The 19,554-nt window shown below is 52.2% G+C and overlaps 1 protein-coding gene across 2 annotated transcripts in view; it reads right to left on the minus strand.

Moving 5' to 3' along the window:
• The window catches only part of IGSF21 (immunoglobin superfamily member 21), a 78,394-nt gene that overhangs the window by 25,095 nt on the left and 33,745 nt on the right, over positions 1-19,554 (minus strand). The window contains exon 1 of one of the 2 annotated variants that reach the window (XM_038166788.2): positions 11,964-12,162. The exons of the other annotated variant lie outside the window; for it this stretch is intronic. Within the exon in view, the coding sequence (XP_038022716.2) occupies positions 11,964-12,027 (64 nt within the window). The 5' untranslated portion in view covers positions 12,028-12,162. Of the gene's footprint in view, positions 1-11,963; positions 12,163-19,554 lie in introns of those variants that run through there. 2 annotated transcript variants of the gene reach the window in all.

A 19,554-nucleotide genomic window follows, 5' to 3' on the forward strand; every position in this document is an offset into this window, starting at 1 on the left:
CATTAGTGCTTTACCAGCTCTCCCACATGCTGCAGCATGCAGTGAGGACCTTTCCTCCCTTGCAATGCGGTACTTTGCATTTATTTCCATGGCATTTTCACATTGTATTTCCAGTCTAGCCTTTTGTGAGAGAGCAGGAGACCTTGCCCAACCGGTGCTGGAGCACCACAGACTGAGAACACCCCAAAACCACCCCAAAACCCTTCGCAATAGTGCACGGTGCCTCCCTGACACCTGGGCATGATGCAGGCTGATGGACCAGGACACCTGGCTGCCCTGCAGCCTTAGCTGCCTCCTCCAGGTTTGTGCATGCTAAAATCTCACAACCCCTTTTTTTTTTTTTTTTGCTTTTTAGTTAGTTTTAACCTAGCAGCACCACGGCGAGGCTGGCAGATCTGCTGATCTCCACTCACTGCACAGCAAATCTTCCCCTCCCTGACCCCCGGCGCAGATGCAGGTTTAATCCAGAATTGAGTAGTAAGAGAAGGAGAACACAGATCATAATCCCAGCCTGCTCTGCAAAGGATTGGATATGCTTTTTTTCCCCCCTTTTCCTCCGCTTTTCATCTCATTGGTCGCCCCCTTCTCACACCTCTGGTCTCTCCCTGGTTTTGCATCAGGGAGACGCAATTTCTGGGTGCGGTTGCTGTCCCTGAGCATCCCCCAGGGCTGGACCAGGCTCAGGGTCTTGTCTCCATCCAGCACCAAAAAAACATTGAGCCAAAACCTCCCCGTAGACTCAACTCATTGGGAAACACCACCAGCACAACAGGAAAAAAAAAAAAAAAGCAAATTATTAAATTATTTGTATCCAACCCAGTTTGTTAGAGCTCCAAACACAGCATGATGTGTTAAAGATGCTGAAACCTAGGCAAAATGTTCCCAAGTCCCCAGCAGAGCCCAATTCTCTTTTTTTTTGTGTGTGTGTGAAGTGGGGAGAGCCTGCTGGAGCAGCAGGTCACTTTGCTGCTTTGCCCTGCATCGGGGTGAGGATTATGACACCAGGAGCTAATTATTTGAAACCATAGCTCACTTTGTTAATCTAGGCTCAACCATAATCCCAGCCTCAGCTAATTAGCAGAGCTGGAAGCAGCTCAAAGCGTGCCTTTTGAAGCAAGTCCCACCTGTGCCTCAGTTTCCCCATTTGATGGAGGGAGGGCAAGAGCCACTGCTTTACAAAACCATCTGAGATCAAGAAAAGAAAAGAAAAAAAAAAAGAGAGAGAGAAAAAAAATGTGAGTACCAAAAGGGAATTACTAGAAACAAGCTCTATTCCTCAGAATAGTGCAATTTTGAAATCTGACATCTGAAACACCAAAATCCTCCCTAAACCTTCTCCTTGTCCAACTTCAGTGGGAAAAAATAGAGGTTTGGGATGGGCAGAAGGGGGAAAAATTAATTTTCCTGAAGAGCAGGGATAAGGATTTAGGTCTGGATGCTGCTGTCAGGTTTCCCACCACATTATGAGTCCCAACAAGGGTTTTTGCTGCGCCAGCACCAAGCCGGCCGAGGAGAAGGAGGTAAGTAGGAGCAAGATGATGAATTTGCTTCTTTCTTCCTCTATTTGCAGGCAATCCAATTATCCTGGACTTGTGATTGGTGACAAATGAGGGAGCTGTCCACTCCCTGCTCCCTGCTGCCTGCCGTCTGTAAGCTCTGCCCACACCATCAATTCCTGCACGCTCTACCTGGGAAGGGTTTTTATTATTATGATTATAAAATAATAAAAAAATACAACTTTTTTTTTTTTTTTTTCCGTCTTCTGAACTTAATGCACCAAGGGCATAACCTCGGGCATAGAAAAGGGGAAAATAAAGCCTGGTGCTGGGCAGTAGTGCAAAGTGCTTCCAAACCCCCAAAGCCTGGACCCCCAAAGGCTGGATGAGGGGTGGCAGGATGGGATGGATGCCTGTAGGTCCTGCGTTATCCTAGGCGTGATCCCAAAGGATCTCCAGTGTTGGTACCCTCACAGGTCCTGGTACAGTCCCAGTGCAGGGTCCACTCTTCATCCCTCACCCAGCCCCACACACACAGCCGAGCTCCCCCTGCCCCCTGCTACCTTCCCACCAAGAGGTTGTCCCCAATTTCCCGGAGGGGGATGGCAGCCAGACCCCAAACCAGCAGGAAGAGCAGCAATGGTCCTGTTCTTCCAACAGCTCTGAATCGAGGCTCCCTCTCCCCCAAGCTGGGCTGCTTTATCCCTGCAAAAAACACTGAATCACCCCAGGGGACAGCCTCAGCATCACCCTCATCTCTTGCTGGGGGCTTTTTGCCCTTTTCCTTGGCATCCTCGCATCCCCTCAGCCCCTATCTGATGCCTGTTCTTCTCCATCTCCGACACCCCTCTCGGCCCTCTCTGCACAAAGCTGGATTGCTAATTTGAAGCCACCCTTGTCTCCCCGATTTGCGCTCCGTGATTAATAATCCCTTTGCTCTCCCAGTAATGCCGCGCCGCTAATAAGATTAAAACATATCTCCCTCTTACAGCACCGATTCATAACGCTGATTTACCGGCACTTCGCCGCCGCTACGGAAAGGATGCACATGGCTGTTACCTTAATCCCTATCCATCTCCGCTCCGTTGAGAAATAACTGCTAATTAATACCTTTCTGTCTCCTGACTGCTTCCAGACATGCTTGACTATCATTATTTGGCTGGCTTTTCGCTGCCGATCTACAGGGCTGATAAGGCGAACTCCCAGCCCTGCTTGCTAGGGATACTTCAGCTCTGCAAGGGGAGTGTTTGCGTTTTTGGGGTCTTTCCCCCCAAATCTGCAACAGAGCATCAGTCCTCCCAGCGTGGGATTAGTTGCCCTGAGATGGAGGAAAGGTGCTGTATGTGGGGAGGTTTTTCCAAGCAGCTTTTCTATGGGGTATCCTGAGGGCTCACAGGGCCATGCCGGTCCCCGGCTATACCTCAAACACCTCCACACCTCCCTGCAACCTGCATGTGTCTCCACTTTTCCCACCTCCATCCCTTAATTCTGCATCACAACGCCACATCCCCAAGCAATTTGGAAATGGGCCCTCCCCAGATAAACCCAACCGCCCCATTTCCTCCTGGTTCAGACTTCCCTGCTCCGCCACGAGAGCAAACTGGCTACTTCAGAAACAGCAGCAAGAGCAGCGAAAGCTTGGGAGGAGGAAAAAAAAACAACAGAGCCTCTGATCTGATGAATGTGGCAGGGGAGGCCGATGCTCTGCTTTTAATAAAACATAACGAAGCGTAGGATCATAAAATATTTCCTTTAATTCAGTGCTCCCACGAGGGTGGGTAATAGAGGCTCGGTAATGCGGTAGGCTTTCCTCGCGGCTCGCCGGCAGGGAGAGGACAGCAGGATTTGTTAAACAGCCCATTTGCAAGCCTGTAAAATGCTCTGCTTCCCATCCCAGTCCCATCTGGGGGCAGAAAGGCTGGGGTCGTGCATCCTGCCGTCACCCCCCCGCCTACCCAGAGCATCGCCCTCCTGCTGCGCATTTTGGGGATGGGGATGGAGACACACTGCTTCATCCAGCTGACTTTTGGGGTGGAAAAAGGTGAAAAGACGATCAAGGAAGGATGTTCAAGTCATGCCCAGCCGGCGTGCACCCCCTGCTTCTCCCATCCTCATCCTCACGGGTGTGCTGCATGTATTTATACACCAATGCATGTGCCCACAGCTCCCAGGCAGTGTGGCAGAAGTGATTAACATCCCCGTGTTAAAAATCTCTCCGCATCTGCTTTGTCCTACACCGACCACTAAATATAACCATTCAATATGCTCTCTCCCTTCCAAGAGAGATAACATTGTTTAAATAAGCCTTTTAAATTTTAAAGAGTTGGGTTGTTTTCTCACAGCAGGAAGCTTTTAGCAGATCAGGGGGTGGGAGGCAGGGGGGGGTCTGTGCAAACAAACGGTACAAAGCAGCCGTGGTGCACTGGGAAAACCCAGAGGCATGGGCAGCCCTCGCATCCTGGTGTCCAGATCCTGCCCCAGCAAAACCATTTCCCATCCCAAAGTCACCCAGATGTGTTTTCCTGCTGAAAAAAAAAAAATAAATAAAAAAAAAAGGAAGATGTATTTCTGCGAGCAGAGGGGTTTAATTTGGAAACCAGGCTTCCTTGAGCACCGCTGCGTTCCCACGCCACCGCTATAATTACAGCGGAGTAAATTCTCTCTCCGTCAGAAGGAAACCCAGCCATCTCCAGCCAGTTTGCATACATCAAGTCTTTCCAAATACTTCCTTAAACAGAAGAAAAAAGAAAAAAAAGAAAAAAAAGAAAAAAAAGCACCAATCCCGGCCATAATAACGCAGTGAGATGCAGATATAGTTTGAAAAGAGCCACCTCTGCCAGCACTTGTGGAAAATATTTCATCTCTACATGCACATAAGCAAGTTGTAAGATGACGGCAGCCTGCGTGGAGCTGAAGAGCTGGAGTTTGCTCTCCACAAACGATTGCCTGTCTGGAATCCCAACCGGCAGTGGAAGTGCCTTGCTCCTGCTGGAGATGTGTCTTCCGCATCCTTTCTGGAGCAGTATTTCCCCGTTACACGGCGACTCTCCATCAGGTCCAGCCGGAATTGTTCATCCATCACGGAGCAAACCCCCCTCTGCAACACCTCCACATGCACATTTTGAGGTGCTGGCCGCAGTGGTGTTGCCCAAATCTTCCGTCCCCCCTCTGAGCCACTGCATCCTTCTGCGATGCAACGTGGGGAGAAAAGCGAGAAAAACAGCCAAATTCAGCTGCTGGCTCTTGGGATGTTCCTGCTGCTGCTGGAAGCCGAAATCACTTGGCCGTTGCAATCCTCCTCCAGAAAAAAAGCCACTTCCGACAAAAGCGGGTTTTTTGTTGGTTTGTTTGTTTTTGTTTTTCAAAAGAAAACACCCACAAGAAGGCTCGCTGGGGAGCGCAGCTCACCCACACCCCTGCCTCACCTCAAAACCGGGGTGATCCCGGTGCTTTTGCAAAGCCAGAGCCTTTTTATCCCTCTCCCACATTTAAGACCCATCTTGGCCCCCTGTGAGGAGCCAGTGGCTCCCAGAGCCATCGCTTGCCTCCCGTGATGACCACAACCGCCAGCAGAAATCACCCCTTTCACATCATTTTCCTCCTTTCAAGCAGCACCAAGAGCAAAACACCCCCTTGGGAAAGGGAGCAGCCTTTCCCAGCACTCCCACCACCAAAAGCCGCGATGCTACCAGCACAGCCAGCGTTATCCAAGCAGCTCCCCAAAAAAGCATCTCCACAGACGGCAGCACACCTGAGTGCCACCGCCCCGTCCCCCTTCGGTCCTACAGGGAAAAGCAAAGCCCCACTGAGGGGCATCCCCAGACTGCTCCTGCCCATCCCTGCACCGAAGTTGCCCGAATCACTTTGCAAAGAAACAAACGGGTACAAATGCACGTGCAAAGCGGAGGAAGCTGCAGCTCCCATTTCCCCAGCCTGGGCTGATAGGATGCAGCAGCAGGATTTATCTGCAAGCCCAGAGAGGCGGAGCAGGGCTGGAATAACCGCCGCTAATCCCCTCTGCCCTCCCCTCCAAAGTATATTGTTGAAGGCATTATATAAATGGGAAATTATACAGAGGTTTGGGTAGGAGAGGAGTGAAATCCCTGCTCCCTTCTCTGGCCCTCCGGGACACTGAGTCTTTCAGCCAAGAAGGGTTTTGCAGATGGAGATTTGCTCCCGGCACCAGAAGAGACAAAATGTGTGGTCTGCAAGGCTGGGAAGGGCTCCGTTTCAGCATCCCTCCAACGGGAAATGTGTCTTTATCCTGATGTTCCCCAAACCTCCATGGAGCCAGGGGGTAAAGCCCTGTGATTCCGGCAGCCAAAAAGCCGCCGGGCGATCTCCGGCAGGCAGGGCTTTGCTGTGGAGCCAGCCAAGCGCTGGAAAGCCTCCTTCCCTGCTCAAAACCTCCCTCTCCCGGGCTGTCAGGACCCTATTAATGATAGTTTTGCTTCTAGCTAATACAGCGCTAATTACGTTTCAAAGGACTGGCTCCAGCACTGGCTTCTGCTCCAAGCACCCGCCGCCCAGGTGTTCACTCATCAGCATCGCAGATGCCATCGCAGGGATGCGATGCCACTCTCTGGGTGGCCTCGGCAAGGGCAGGGGAGGTGATGGTCACCCCAAAATGGTAAAAGCATTGGGACAGCCCTGGTGCAGCTCTTCGGGGGGACGAAACCCATTCCATCTGAGAGCGGAAACAAGTCAGAGGCAAACCTTCCCGGTGCCAAATGGCCCCACACTCTTAAATAAATGAATAAATAAATAAATGTGTGAAAAAAAATATATAAATGGCTCCATTTACCCCTTCTTTAGCATTGCTGCCTTTCTTTCCGCTGACATTTGGTGCCGGCCGGTACCCAATCACCTGTTTATTACGGGCTTTGTGCCCGCTCCCAGCCACCACGTGCAGAAAATATAGGGCTGGCAGTGACAATAAGTGCACAGCGGGAAGCACTGCGGCGGGTTATTGTCCTGCACTTTTCTAAGAGCCCGCCTGCCCTTGGCACTTGGGCGATGAATCCCATCCCAAAGGCAGCAGGAGCCCAGTGCTGAAAACAAGCCCGTGATTGACGGTTTATTTTAGGAAGGAGAGGGGAAAAGTGGGAAGGAGATAATGCCGGGGAGATAATGTGAGTGCCAGTCATTAGTTAAAAACAAGCCCATCAGTACGCCAAGTGCCTCGGCAGCTAGCAAACAAAAGGGCAAAGAGAGCAGTTTGGCACGGAACAAACCCAGGCGCATCAGCTGCATCCTCCCGGCTCGGCTCTTTGCAGGCTGATTTATGAGCCGGGAAGTTTGCAAGGCAGGAGCTGAGCCTCCTGCCTCTAAAAACCAGGGAGCTGGGGGCGCCTTCCCTTGAGCTTTCCTCTTCCCCAGTGTGTGGGCAAAGAGCCCGACTTGGAGTCACTGAAATCAAGCAAATAGGGGGAAAAGAACAAAGCCGTGAGCAAATCAGTGGTGGGTCCCAAGCGATGCTTCATCCTTCCTGTGCGTGGTCGCAGGCAGCTCCCAGCCATCGCCATCCTCACCGGGGGCGAGGTCTCAGCTCCTTCCCCACCTCCCCGGGAGGTCTGCAGGAGTCCTTACCCCAGCTCCATCCCAATTCACAAGCCATTAGGTAAAACCTGCTCTTATCCCAACAGGTGGAGAGCTTTCCATCTGCAGGAAAAAAAGGAAAAAAAAAGAAAAAAAAAAAAGCAGGTGGGGCATGTGAAGCCATAAAACGTCTCCATGGGAAGGAGAGGCTCACAAGAGCATAATGAGGGTCATGCGTGGATGCTCCATAAAAACTAACTCGCCGATGCAGGAGCTCCATTGAATTTGCATGTTGCTGAAGCCTGGATGCAACTCGAGGGAAGGGAAGACCTTGCCTGGAAGTGCTTGAAGGCACCAGAGATAAGTCAGAGTGCACGCAGGAGGGCTGCAATGTATATAGCATACAGCACTGTGCACACTGCATATAAAATCTAGCACATCGCATATGTATTGCTTACCATGTTGCACACAGCATTCGGCGTGTTGCACGATGCATACAGCGTTTGGCAGGCTGCACATAGCAGCTTGCATATAGCAGGGGCTGCTGAGCTCTTGGAAGAAAAACCAGGACGTGTAACACAAGTCTGTAACACCAGAGAAGGCGGTGACATCCCTCCCAGACTCTGTGACCCACGTGAGTCCAAAGAAACCAAAATATGGTAAAAAAAAAAAAGCAAACTCCAGAAGGAGAAAATCAGCCAGACCTAAAGCCAAACCCTGAAGCACCTCTAGGTTTTTTGGAGGTGCCAGTAACTCCACAGGCTTCCCTGTTGCAGCAAGGAAAGGGGAATTTGGGGGATTTGCCCCAAAACTGAGCTCCAGCAGCCAGGTGGAAATGGGGTTCAATGAATGAAACCCTCAGAAATGGGGTTCAGTGCATGAGAGTGTAAGCAGAAAAACGAAGCACAGAGTATCCCTGTACCCCAAATTGCTTGTTAGCTGGGAAAGGTGCAAGGCGAGGGGAAGATCCTCGCCTCCTTTACAGCTTTTTGGAAGTGCTCTGGATTCAAGCTGGCAGCTATAAACTGCTACAAAATGCAGCTGGTGGGGAGAGAGAAGGGAATATCCAAATTGGCCTAGTTGGGAGAGGAGGAGGGCAATTAGCATGGTTAGGAGGGTTTTGGGAAGGTGCTCCGTCTGCTTCCACAGCACAGATTTACCCGGATGGCGAGAGGCTTTGCAATAAGCAGAATTTACAGAAATTGGTAGGAAAGGATGAAAATGAGGTGACCCTGAGCTGAATGCAAGATTTGCCAGGGAAAGGCAGGAGCAGAAAGGCTGGCGAGAACACACTACGGTTTTCCAGGTCAGTGCCATGCATTTGCAGGTGAATTAGAGCAGGTTTTGCTTCCACGTGGTGCAGGGGATGCTCCTCCTCTCCCTCGCTGTGCAACCTCCCACCGTACACCTCTTGTCTTTAAGCAGGAGACTCGTGCAGGTGTCTCCCATCACTCCAGCGAACGCCGCATGCTGTGATTTTCCTCCAGAAAGGAGAAAAACGAAGCATTTCTCCAGTATCCGCTCACCAACAAAACAACAACTGCAAAGGAATTTTTTCCAAGCTGCTTTTCTTTGCAATTTGGGCTCAGAGAAGCAGCACAGGCACGGCCCCAAGGGCAGGAACCTGCAAAGCCCAGTCCCAGGCACGCAACACGAGCAACCTGCCCTTTTGGGGCAAAGCCCAGCAATTTCCTGAGCAGCCTCAAACCACACTTGAATTTTCCCCTTTTTTCCCCCATCACCAGAGGTTGAATCCGGAAGCTGAAGTAAAACGCTAAGACGAGGGCTATGTATAAATATCTCGCTGCGATCAAAACTTGACATATTTAGCCCTCCTTTCATGTTTGCAAAACACGGCTCTGATTTTACACGGCTGTAAAACAAACCCGACCGCTGCTGATGAACATTTTATGGGAACATATTTCAGGCGACAAGCTGAGCGCCAGCTAATAAGCCAGCCCGGGTTTCAGCGATGCCAAGAAGCCATCGCCCTGCCTGCAGATGGGGCTTTCTGCCTTTCCAAAACCAGGGGCCCCGAGGCTCCGGCTCCATCGTCAGCCACTGTCCCACCGCTCTCCTCCCGCATCCGCCCTCATTTTCTCATCTTGACGGCTCCTTAACCCACTTAGCCCTGCCCAGGCAGCTTTTCCTGGCCAAAGGCAGAGCTCGAGGTTGTTTTAAAGGAAAAAGCTGTGCTGTGGGTGGGTGAAGCTTCCCGGAGGGCTGCATAACGCTTTGGGAAGGATCCAGCTGACCTAACGCGCATCAAGCAAGCAGGCAGCTTCGTCTGGGCAAACAAAAGGGCTTTTTTTTTATGAAAAGGCAATGGATGGAAAAGCCCCAAAGGCTCCGGGCGCACTGCTCCACCAGAGGATGCAGCAGCACACCTCGTGTGCCCTGGGACGGGGCAGCAACGGGGCAAAGCACGGGGAGAGAATGCACGTGAGTGGCTCTGGAGCATGCACCATGCAAAATAGAGATGGCACTACAAAAAAAAAAAAAAAAAAAAAAAAGATTTGCCAGCGTCGCTTTGGAGGAGCGTTGCAGATGCTGAGCACGAGGGCACGTGCGCTTGTGGGAGAGAGCAGTGGGAGCTTGCGTCCCCTTCCTGGGGGCTGCAGCCAGATCCTGCTGCATCCCCGGCAAGCGAGGGGCAGGACCTCCCTGGGCACGTCCTCCCTCGCCACGCGCGGAGGTCGGCAGCAGCTCCAGCCAAGGATGCTGTCAGCCAAGGAAAAGCCATCTGCCCACTGAATTTCGGGAGCAGCTCTCCGTCGCTTGCCGGAGCATTGTGACGGGCATGCATGGCAATAATTATTATCTTTATTATTATTATTGCTTTAAAAGCAGAGAGGAAGCACTGGGTTTGGGGACAGCATTTCTCCACCAAGGGCCTGCGAGGAGATGCTTTGAGCAGCTCAGCCTCGGGATATGGGGAAACAGTGAAGTCCCAGGGGGATTTTAAGAGCCAACAACAGGTTCATGGAAGTATGAGTCTGGGTCCGTGAGACACCGCCAGCTTAGGAGCCATGCTCAGATCCTCCTCTCGCATCACTTCCCAACGCACAACCCCTGCCAGGGGCTGCCTCCGCACCCATGGCAAAACAACTTTTGCCTCCTTTTTTCCCCCAAATCCATGCCACAAGCACGGGTTTACCCACATCCACTCACTCATTCTCCCAGATCAGCAGCGGAAGAGCAATTGTGAAAAAAAAAAAGAGGCGAAACAGAGGAAAACGGCTCCGTGCAGCGGTGACGGACAGCTTGTGGACGCATTGTTCCTTGAAAATCCTCCACCTGCTCCCCAAAACGGGGACGAGCAAAGAGGGACAGGGGGCACAGAGCTGCGCGACGCATCCCCACCCGCGGCTCGGGATATGGCCACGGCCACACTGGGTGCAATCCCCAAAGGATGATTTCGTGCAATCCACAAGCCACAGGCGCCCCGGCATCCCAAACCAGAGAAGAATCGGCTCCTTTGTGTCAAGCCCGCAGAGCACGGCCGCTGCTCCCCCTCCCCGCGCCCTGCAGCAGCTGACGGCGGCTTTCCGTAGAGGAAAAAGTGTGCTAGAAATTAAAAACCAAACCCAAGCAGCGCCGAACGAGCTCTGCCACCCGATTCAGTCTCCCGGAGCTTTGCAAAGCAGCCGGGGCTTTGCCGCGCTCCTCCCATGGAAAGCGGCTGCCGAGACCCCACAGCGGGTGGCTTGGGTGGGCACGGGGGGGGCCGTGAACCCGGCGCCTCCGAACACCCCCAGAAATGGAAGCAAGCGGCTGCCCCACAGCCTCCAAGTGCAGGGAGGGGAAAGTTTCCTGCCCTGTGCATTTCTGCCTCCTGGGAACCCTGCTTTTGGGGAGGGGATGCGAGGAGGGGGGTGGATGAAACCTCTGCAAAGCAGGCGTTGCAATGGGTTTCTGGGAGCCCGGCTGGATGGGGGGGGGTCTTCTCCCTGCTGGGTACCCCCTCCCTCTTGCCTGTGGGGTTTGGGGTACCCCTGCATGTCCTCTTAGCAGGTACCCTATTAATGGGTGCCCTGTTAATGGCTCCAGTGCTCATACCAGTTAATGGGTTCAAAACCAATGCCTTGTTTGGGAGTGCCCTATTAATGGGTCCAAACTGGGTGCTCTATTTCCAAGTGCCCTATTAATGGGTCCAAATTTAATACCCTGCTACCGGGTCCAAAAACAGTGTCCTATCAGCAGGTACCCTATTACTGGATCCAAGCCAGGTACCCTACTAACGGGTCCAGTGGGGGTGCCCTATTCCTGGGTCCGAACTGAGTGCTCTATTTGCAAGTGACCTAGTAACGGGTCCAAACCCAGTATCCTCTTACTGGGTGCCCTTTACTAGGTCAAAATCTGGTACCCTATTAATAAGTCTGAACAGGTCGCTGTATTAGTGGGCTCCCATATTATCACGTCCAAAACAGGTGATCTATTTGCAAATATGTCCTATTAATGGGTCCAAACCTAATATCCCATTAACAACCCCCCTACTAAGGGGTCCAAAACCAGCGTCCTATTAACGGGTACCTTAATACTCGGTCCAAACCTGGCACCCCATTGATAGATCCAAACTGGCTGCATATCAGCGGGTTCCCCTATTACCAAGTCCGCATTGGGCACCCTGTTACGGGGTCCAAACCCGGTGTCCTATTTTTGGCTGCCCTACTAGCGGCTCCAAATCTGGTACCCTATTACCGGCTGCCCTATTACCGGGTCCGATCCGGGTGCCTGTCCCCTCTACCCCCCCATATCACCCCCCAACACCTCCCCCAAACCCCTGGGGGGGGGGGATGCGGAGCCCGGAGCCACCGCACGCTTTCTGCGGAGCGGCTCCCCCCGTTATTCCGGGGCTGGGGGGGGCGGGTTAGAAGCAATCCCGTTTTTTATTTTTTTTTTATTTTTTTTGGGGGGGGGAGCACTCACCCAGCGCCAGGTCGAGGAGATCCCAAAGCAGCAGGCAGAGGGGCAGGGGGCTCACGGTCCGCATGGTGCCCGCGGGGGGGGGCGCCCCATGGGGGCTCACCGCTGCCCCGACCCGGTGGCGGTGGCGGACGAGGGACCCGGGGGGGGTCCGTGGGGCATGGCGGCGGGGCCGGGGGCTGGGCTCGGTGCCCCCCCCGCTCCTCGGTCCCGCCGAGCCGAGCCGAGTGCTCGCAGCCCCGAGCCCGGCTCGCTGCCGGCCCCCCCCCCCCCCGAGGCTGAGCCCGCCCCGGTCCGGCCCCGGGGAGGGGCTGGGGGCGGGGGGGGGCCGTGGCTTGGATGGAGGGGGGGGTGGGCAAAGGATGGGGAGGGCGGGGGGGCTGTGATTAGGATGGGGGGGTGGCAGGGAGGGCCGTGATTTGGATGGGGGGGCGGCGGATGGGGGGGGCTGGAGGGGCTGCGCGTTATATGGGGGTGCGGGGGGGGGGGCTGCGCGTTGTATAGGGGTGCGGGGGGGGCCGTGCTTTGTATGGAGGCTGAGGGGGGGGGCCGGTGGATGCGGGGACTGGGGGTGCTGTGATTTGGATGGGGATGCAGGGGGGAGCGGAATATAGGGGTGCGGGGGGGGGGCTGTGCTTTGGATGGGGTGCTCAGTGTGGGGGGGGCGTGGGGTGCAGAAGGGGATGCTGGAGGCAGGCAGGGACTGGGGGGAGCAGGCTGGGAGAGCCAGAGGGAGCCGGAGAGCAGCGGTTTGCAGCCATCCCCCTAGCGCAGGGGGCTCGCTCCGGCTTCATTCAGCGCCTCCCCTCTCCCTGCAGCCCCCAGGAGCAGGATCCGACCCTGGGGCTGTCCCCCCCCCCCCCCATTTATGTGCTGGCCTGGATGTGCATCCCTCCGTGGCCCTCCATGGCAGATGACCTTGCTTTCATCCAGCTCTCCATTTAATTAGTTCCTGGGCGTTTTCATTGCAAAATTATCTTTTGCAATTTTGCCTTTGACTTGCCCGGCCCCATGGGGTTGCCCCGTGTCCCCGACACCTCTCCCCACAGCCCCCAACCCCAGCTTCACCCTCACATTTCTCAAAATCCCAGGAACTCCCCTCGTTTCCAGCAGCACCGAGCCTCGTGCAAACACCCCCCAACGTCCTCCGTAGGGGTCCCAGCTGCAAAAACCCAGCCTCTGCTCTGAGACCAGCACAACCAGCAGCACCAGTCGGACAAAATCCACTGGGTTACGGCTTCTTTCTTAAAATAACCAACCGCCGTAAAAGAAATCGGGCCCTGCATAGGTCAGCGCAAAATCAAATCAAAACAAATTAAATCAAATCAATTAATTGGTGAAATTCCTTTGCATGGGCTGGATTTGCTCTCCCACAGCCTTTCATTCACCAGGAAAAGCTGGGCGTGCTTTTGCGTGGGGATGCCTGGAAATCAAATCTCGCTTTATCTGATGGCAGATTTGATAGCCCCCTCTCAAAGGCATCACATTCTCTTTAGTCTCACGGGACTATCACTGACAAGAGGAGGAAGAAACAATGCTCACGGGGCTGTCCAACGTGGGAACCCCGAGGACACCTCCCTAAATAGCCAGCCCCAAGGTGAAGCTGAGTGGAGCTGCGCAGCCACCCGTGCTTGACCCAACGGGTGCTGTCAGCTCCTGGACAAGCTGCAGCTCCCAGATGCCTCCGTCAAGACTTTATTCTCCTCTTGCTTTCCTGTGCTGAGCCTCCATCCCTCAGCATCCCCTTTTCTGTGCTCCTCAGGAGGGGCATGGAGCATTTTTTTTTTTTTTTCCAGCTTTGGATGCTGTAGCCCATAGGCGAAATGCGTCAAGAGGCAGAGATGAGGCTCAAAGTGCAGAAGGGCCACCCAGGCAAAAGCAGTGAAGAGGGGGAGTTTGGGGGCAGGTGTGAGATATCTGCTCCTCACAAATCCTTCTTGACCCCAATTTTATCCCCTTGCAGCTCTGCAGCTGCTTTCTGGGTGCAAAAGCTCTGACCCCCCCGAGCTGGAGCAGTGACCCAGGAGAGGCGTGAACCGAGCATCCCAAAACGTTTAGAGAAGGAGCCATCTTCCCCGGGCAAAACGTCTTTGACAGCCTCCAGATTTAGTACCGAAGCACAAGAAAACACAGCGAGGAGCGTGCGGGCCGTCAGCCGGATCCCAGGACATTAGAGGAGACAGTAAGTGATGTAAATTGGTGGAAAAAAAATATTGCCGTTTGGATTGGGTGTCTGGCTTCATTGGGTTTTGCCTGGGTTTTAATTTCGTGTGAATTCAGCGGCTGGTGAAGGCACTCAGCTGACAGCCCCTGGAAAGGAGCAAAAGGAGCTGGTTTGGTTGCGTTTGGCTTGGTTTTTGGGATAAGGGCTTCCCCACAGCCTGCTCCTGCTGCAACAGGCCGGCACCACAGAAAATCCCTGTTTGGGGATGGAGTCGCTGCCTTCCAGCCTCATCCAGCAGCCGATGCCCTTCCTGTCCTTGGTGGATGGATCTGGCCCGAAAAACGAGGTCCAAAGCAGTGTTCCTGGTGCCCTTTGGGAGCGTCTTAAATCCAGGGCAGAGAATTGCAGGCGTCTCCTCCGGCTGTAGACGGTGACCCCGATTTGACACAAAAAAAGGCTGTGAAAAGAGAAGTTTTTCAGCTCCTCTCTCCTGACCTTTCCAGAAGAAGCCTGTGTACTAATTAGCAGAGTAATAACGTGTCGGGGCTGAGATTCCTCATTAGCGTGTGAGAGATTCCCAGCTACATGACTGATATGCATCTACAAGAAAATTAACTTCAGCGCGAGGGCTCCGTAATCAAGATTAATGAGGAAATCGGCAAAGAGCAGCGCACGGCTTCGCCTGCCTGTGCTGCCCGTCCCCCCCTGCCCTTTGCGGGGAGTCAAGTAACCCTAAAATGGGCTTTTTTGAGGTCTTCCTCGGCAGAAAAAAGTCCTCGCCAGGTCTGGGAAGGAACCAAGTTTTCCCTTTAGGTTGAAAAACTCAAGGAAATGCTTTCACAATCTCAGCAGATCCCCCAGTGAGCACCTCCTGCACCTGCCCTTGCAATGAAGTCGCTTCACACAACCATAGATATAGCACAGAGGGGTAATTAGCTGCAGGTAATTCCCGTTAACATTAATGGGGATTTCTCCTTGGTTAATTACCCCGTTTTGTGCTGCAAAAATGCACCCCATGCCGCCGCTCCCACACGGCTCATGCTCCCTTTGCCTTTGGTTTGACACCTGGTGCGAAAATAAATCGGATCCCTTGCACACCTGTTCCATCCCTGTGGCTTTTTTTTGGTTTTGTTTTGTTTTGTTTTTGGATGTAATGGGAAAGAGAAAGTTCTGGTGGAATCTTGGCTGGAGAGGAGGAACCGGGACGTTTTGTGCTGCCACGGGGAAGAAGCACATCGGGCGGGATTTAAAGCATCAGCCGACGTGGATGCAGCAGAAAGGCCAATCCTCAGACTCTGCCCGTCTTCAAACAGCCCGATTTTCTCTACAGAAAAGAAGATTGGTCTTAATTTATGGACCCCTACCTGATTCCCAATAGAAAAGGAGAATCTTCCCCCGCTTTTCCCAGCCCTGACTGCCGGTTCGCCTCTGACCCTTGCTAGCATCATTCCATCAAAAATAGAAACGCAAGCAGCCAGAAAGCAAAAAAGCATCACCGTAGGCTAACCCAACACACTGTGTTTAACCCCCAATGCTTTGCTTTGCTGCCGTAGCAAAAGTTCTAGCTATTTTCATCCCTTTTTAACAATAAAAAGCCATTGTAAAATGAAACAGCAGTGTTCCCAAAACGCAGCTTGTCTGCTATTTCTGCCTGAAGTTCTCCTCAGAGCCGGAGCCAGCGCATCATTTCCTTGGTTCAAAGCCTCTCTGGGCTCAGCTCGAGCTTGTCTCGGTGGCGAGGAGCCCTGCGGTCCCGCTGCACTCATTTTTGGCTGATCCCACTCCGGCCAGGACCCCGGCAGGGAACCGAAGCTATTTCCTCGATGCCTTCCTCCTCCCTCGGCAGGTCAAGCAGTCGGAAAGCCCGAGGAGCAAAAGGGCCACGTCGTGTAAGCACCAGGCTTTTCACCGCATCCAGGTTTTAATTAATACATATAATTAATATGCTATAATGAACATGCTCCAGCAGCAACGCAGAAGGGCAGAAGCAAACCACAGAGCACCCAAACCCGCAGCTGTGCTTGCATGCACCAGAGCCACCACACAGAAGTGCTTTTATCCCCAAGTCTTGAAGAGGATATATAATTTATACCCCAAAATATTAAGGTATTATTCCCCCCAAATTACTGAATTATATACCTCAAGATACTGCAATATTATACACCCCAAAATACTTGGGTTTTATTTAGGCCAGCTCCTTGCCTTGGTTCCACCATGGATAATTCCCAAGGTTGGTGTTTGGGCCATAATTATTCATATAAATCTGTGCCAGTGGCTAATGCTTTTAAGAAGTCCTTATTTCCCCACTCCAGTGTAATCACGAGTCCAGGTATTTGCTTTCATTAAATTATCGCTCTCGGTAATGCTCTGATATACGACTCTCTCCCCAGCGTGCTTTTTGGCTCTATGCATTTTGAACACACATTACATGCAAAAAAAATATATTAAAAAATAAAAATAAAGAGGGCAACAGGGCTGTGTTCAGGCAGGGCTTTCCACCCAGCATGCGTGGCTCCATGAGGCTGATCCTGCTCTGAGTTAAAGGACTAAAAACCCACCGCAGCCACCAGTTCGGAGAAGTCCCTCCCAGTTCACACCAGTACAGACCAGTGTGAGATATCGGCTGCTGCAGCACTGTGATTTTTTCACAGAATCATCTAGGTTGGAAGAGACCTCCAAGATCACCCAGCCCAACCTCTGACCTAACACTAACCAGTCCTCCACTAACCCATATCAAAGAGATCTACATCTAAACATCTTTTAAAGACCTCCAGGGATGGTGACCCCACCACTTCCCTCACTTCTCACCAGCTTCGTCGCCCTTCTCTGGACTCTCCCGAACACCTCCATGTCCTTCGTGTAGCGAGGGGCCCAAAACTGAACACAGAACTCGAGGTGAAGCCTCACCAGGATATATAAATATCTATGCACCAAAAGGGGATCCTATAGCTCATGATGTGCTTACAGGAGAGGGAGAAATGTCCAGGCTATGCAGGCAAAATCCAGCCTGCACGTCCCCATCTGTTCAGCCCCATCCCTTCCCCCGAGCCCATGAGTCAATATTAAGGCTGAATTTTCTCTTTTCCACCAAAATAAAGACCTGGGGGAGTGCAAAAAACCCCCCCCGGTTTTCAAAACGCTGCAGTATTTCACAACTGTAAGTCACTCGGGGAGGTCTTCTGGGCTTGAATGTCATGTTTTTTAGAAAAATGGTGAGTATTTTGAAAGGATTAGCTTGGCCTTTCTCCCCCTCCCTGCAAATGGAAGGTTTCAGTTTTTCAGCTGGAAAGAACATTTTGTTTCAGAAATCCCTCACTTCTGCCTTAAAAAAAAAAAAGGGGGGGGGGGGAGATAAAAAAAAAAACACAAAATTGAAACATTTCAGCCGCCTCTGAGATGAAATATCTGAAGCTGCTTGGATTTTTCACCCACACCTGGGCTGTGCCAGGAACCCTTCACATTTTCTGTCCGTCCCAGAACAACTGTTCTCCCCCATATGTGCTGCCAGCCCTAAAATTGCACTGCCTGTGGGGGCTGTGCTCTTCCCAGTGTGCCCATCACCCCGGGAGCATCTATCCCATGGGATTTACACCAGGCTCACGGGAAAACCAGGCTTCCAGCTTGGAAATGGAAAACAGAAACCAATTTATCGTAAACTGATCTCTGAACCTTTCGGAAACCCTAATGGGATGTGCATCCCGAGCACACCTCAACCAGCCCACAATGCTAAAAACTCTCCAAATCCACGCTGGGCAGCCTCAAAACCAGAAAAGCACCCAGAAGGGAGAAGCAGTTTGCATGCAGCGGAGGTGGAAGGAGCCCAGCCTCAGCTGGTGAAACATCCCCCATCACTTTGCAGAACGAATCCTCCCAGGAGCTATATAAATATACAAGTGCACATGTACAGATATATATACATGGAAGACGTTTGAGAGGACGTCTTCACAGCTGCATAAATAGGCTGATGACAGCCAAGGGGTGGATATAAATAAGATTAAAAGTTGCAGGCACCCTTTCCCTGGCTTGTTTCCCTCCTCCATCCTAGCATGCAGGATGACACGCATTTTAATTTTAAACTCATTTTCCAAGTCTTTGGCTCACAAAACTAATTGCTACCAATCGATGCTAGATGCAGGCAAAAATGCTGCATTTTTCCCTTTTCCTCCAATACTTCCTGTTCAAAAAAAGAAGGAAAAAAAAAAAAACACAAAACAACAGTAGTGCCAAATCAGGGTCTCTCATATATTCCTCAGCCTTGAAAATGGGTTAAAAAAACGAAGCAATAACTTTAGGATCTTTTTCTGATCTTGCCAATGCTGGCAGCCACACTGAATGCTTGGTTCAGCTTTTTTTCCCCCACATATGAGTAGAAAACAAGAAAATCATTATCAAAATGAACAAGCGCTGAAACAAGAGCAGAAAACAGCCATTGCCTGTTCCCCCATCGTACCTCCACGTTTGCTGCACAAAAATTAAAATAGTTACAGCAAAGACTTCATGGAGCATCTTGTGATAAGGCGGGATGAAAAAAGGATGCTCTACCAACAGTGGATTTTGCATTTTCCCACCCAAATGGCTGCCCCAGGGTTCTGGAGCCCCTGCATGCCCATTTGGGCTGTTTCCAAAAGGAGAGGCCGGGGCTGATAAAGCAGCCTGGGAGGAGAGGGGACGGATCCAGCACACGGAGGGGCATGGTGGTGTCGGGTTGTAGCAACAGCAGCTTTGCAACCGGTGTCAAAAAAAAGATTTTGGTTTGATTTTGGTCAGATTTTGGTTTGGTGCTGGGGTGGTGAGTGTGAGGGGGTGTTTGGCTGTGATGGGGGCAGCTGTGGTTGGGTTGGAAGTGGAGATGGGCTCGTGGGCAGTAGAATTGCAGCTCGTCCCATCCCATCTCATGGGACGGTGCCCCAGGTCCTGCTGACTTTGGGTATCCCAACCCTATCACGCCCTTCAGCCCCCACTGGGTCTGTCCTGTTGGCTTTTACCCCTTTCAACCCTTGCAAATTTGTGGCGAGCCCTCTCCCAGCTCATACCTTGCCAGCTGCCTTGCCCTTGCACCAACCAAAACCAGAGCAGCATCCTCTGCTCCTTCAAGGGTTGCAAAATAACCCCCCAGGAGTGCAGAGGTCTGCAAAAAAGGGATTGCATCCCCATGTCCTCCTCTGAGAATCCCTCCGGCAAGAAAATAGTGTGGGGTTTGCAATGGAGCATCCCTCCAGAGAGTAAGTAACGTGGGGTTTGCAAAGCGATATCCATTGCAAGGAGTGAGGAGAGGGAGAAAATACGACCTGAGCCCCCTGAGCTGAGCTTGTGGCTGTCTTTAGTGACTGGAACAAATCCGAAGTGTCAACCAAAACCACATTAAGCATTCAAGGAGACAAATGCCAGGCCTGGGAATAAAGATCGGCGGTTCCCGTTTATTTCTGTAAG

The sequence above is a fragment of the Anas platyrhynchos genome, chromosome 22 (genome assembly GCF_047663525.1).
Source record: "Anas platyrhynchos isolate ZD024472 breed Pekin duck chromosome 22, IASCAAS_PekinDuck_T2T, whole genome shotgun sequence".
In the NCBI taxonomy this organism is placed as follows: domain Eukaryota; kingdom Metazoa; phylum Chordata; class Aves; order Anseriformes; family Anatidae; genus Anas; species Anas platyrhynchos.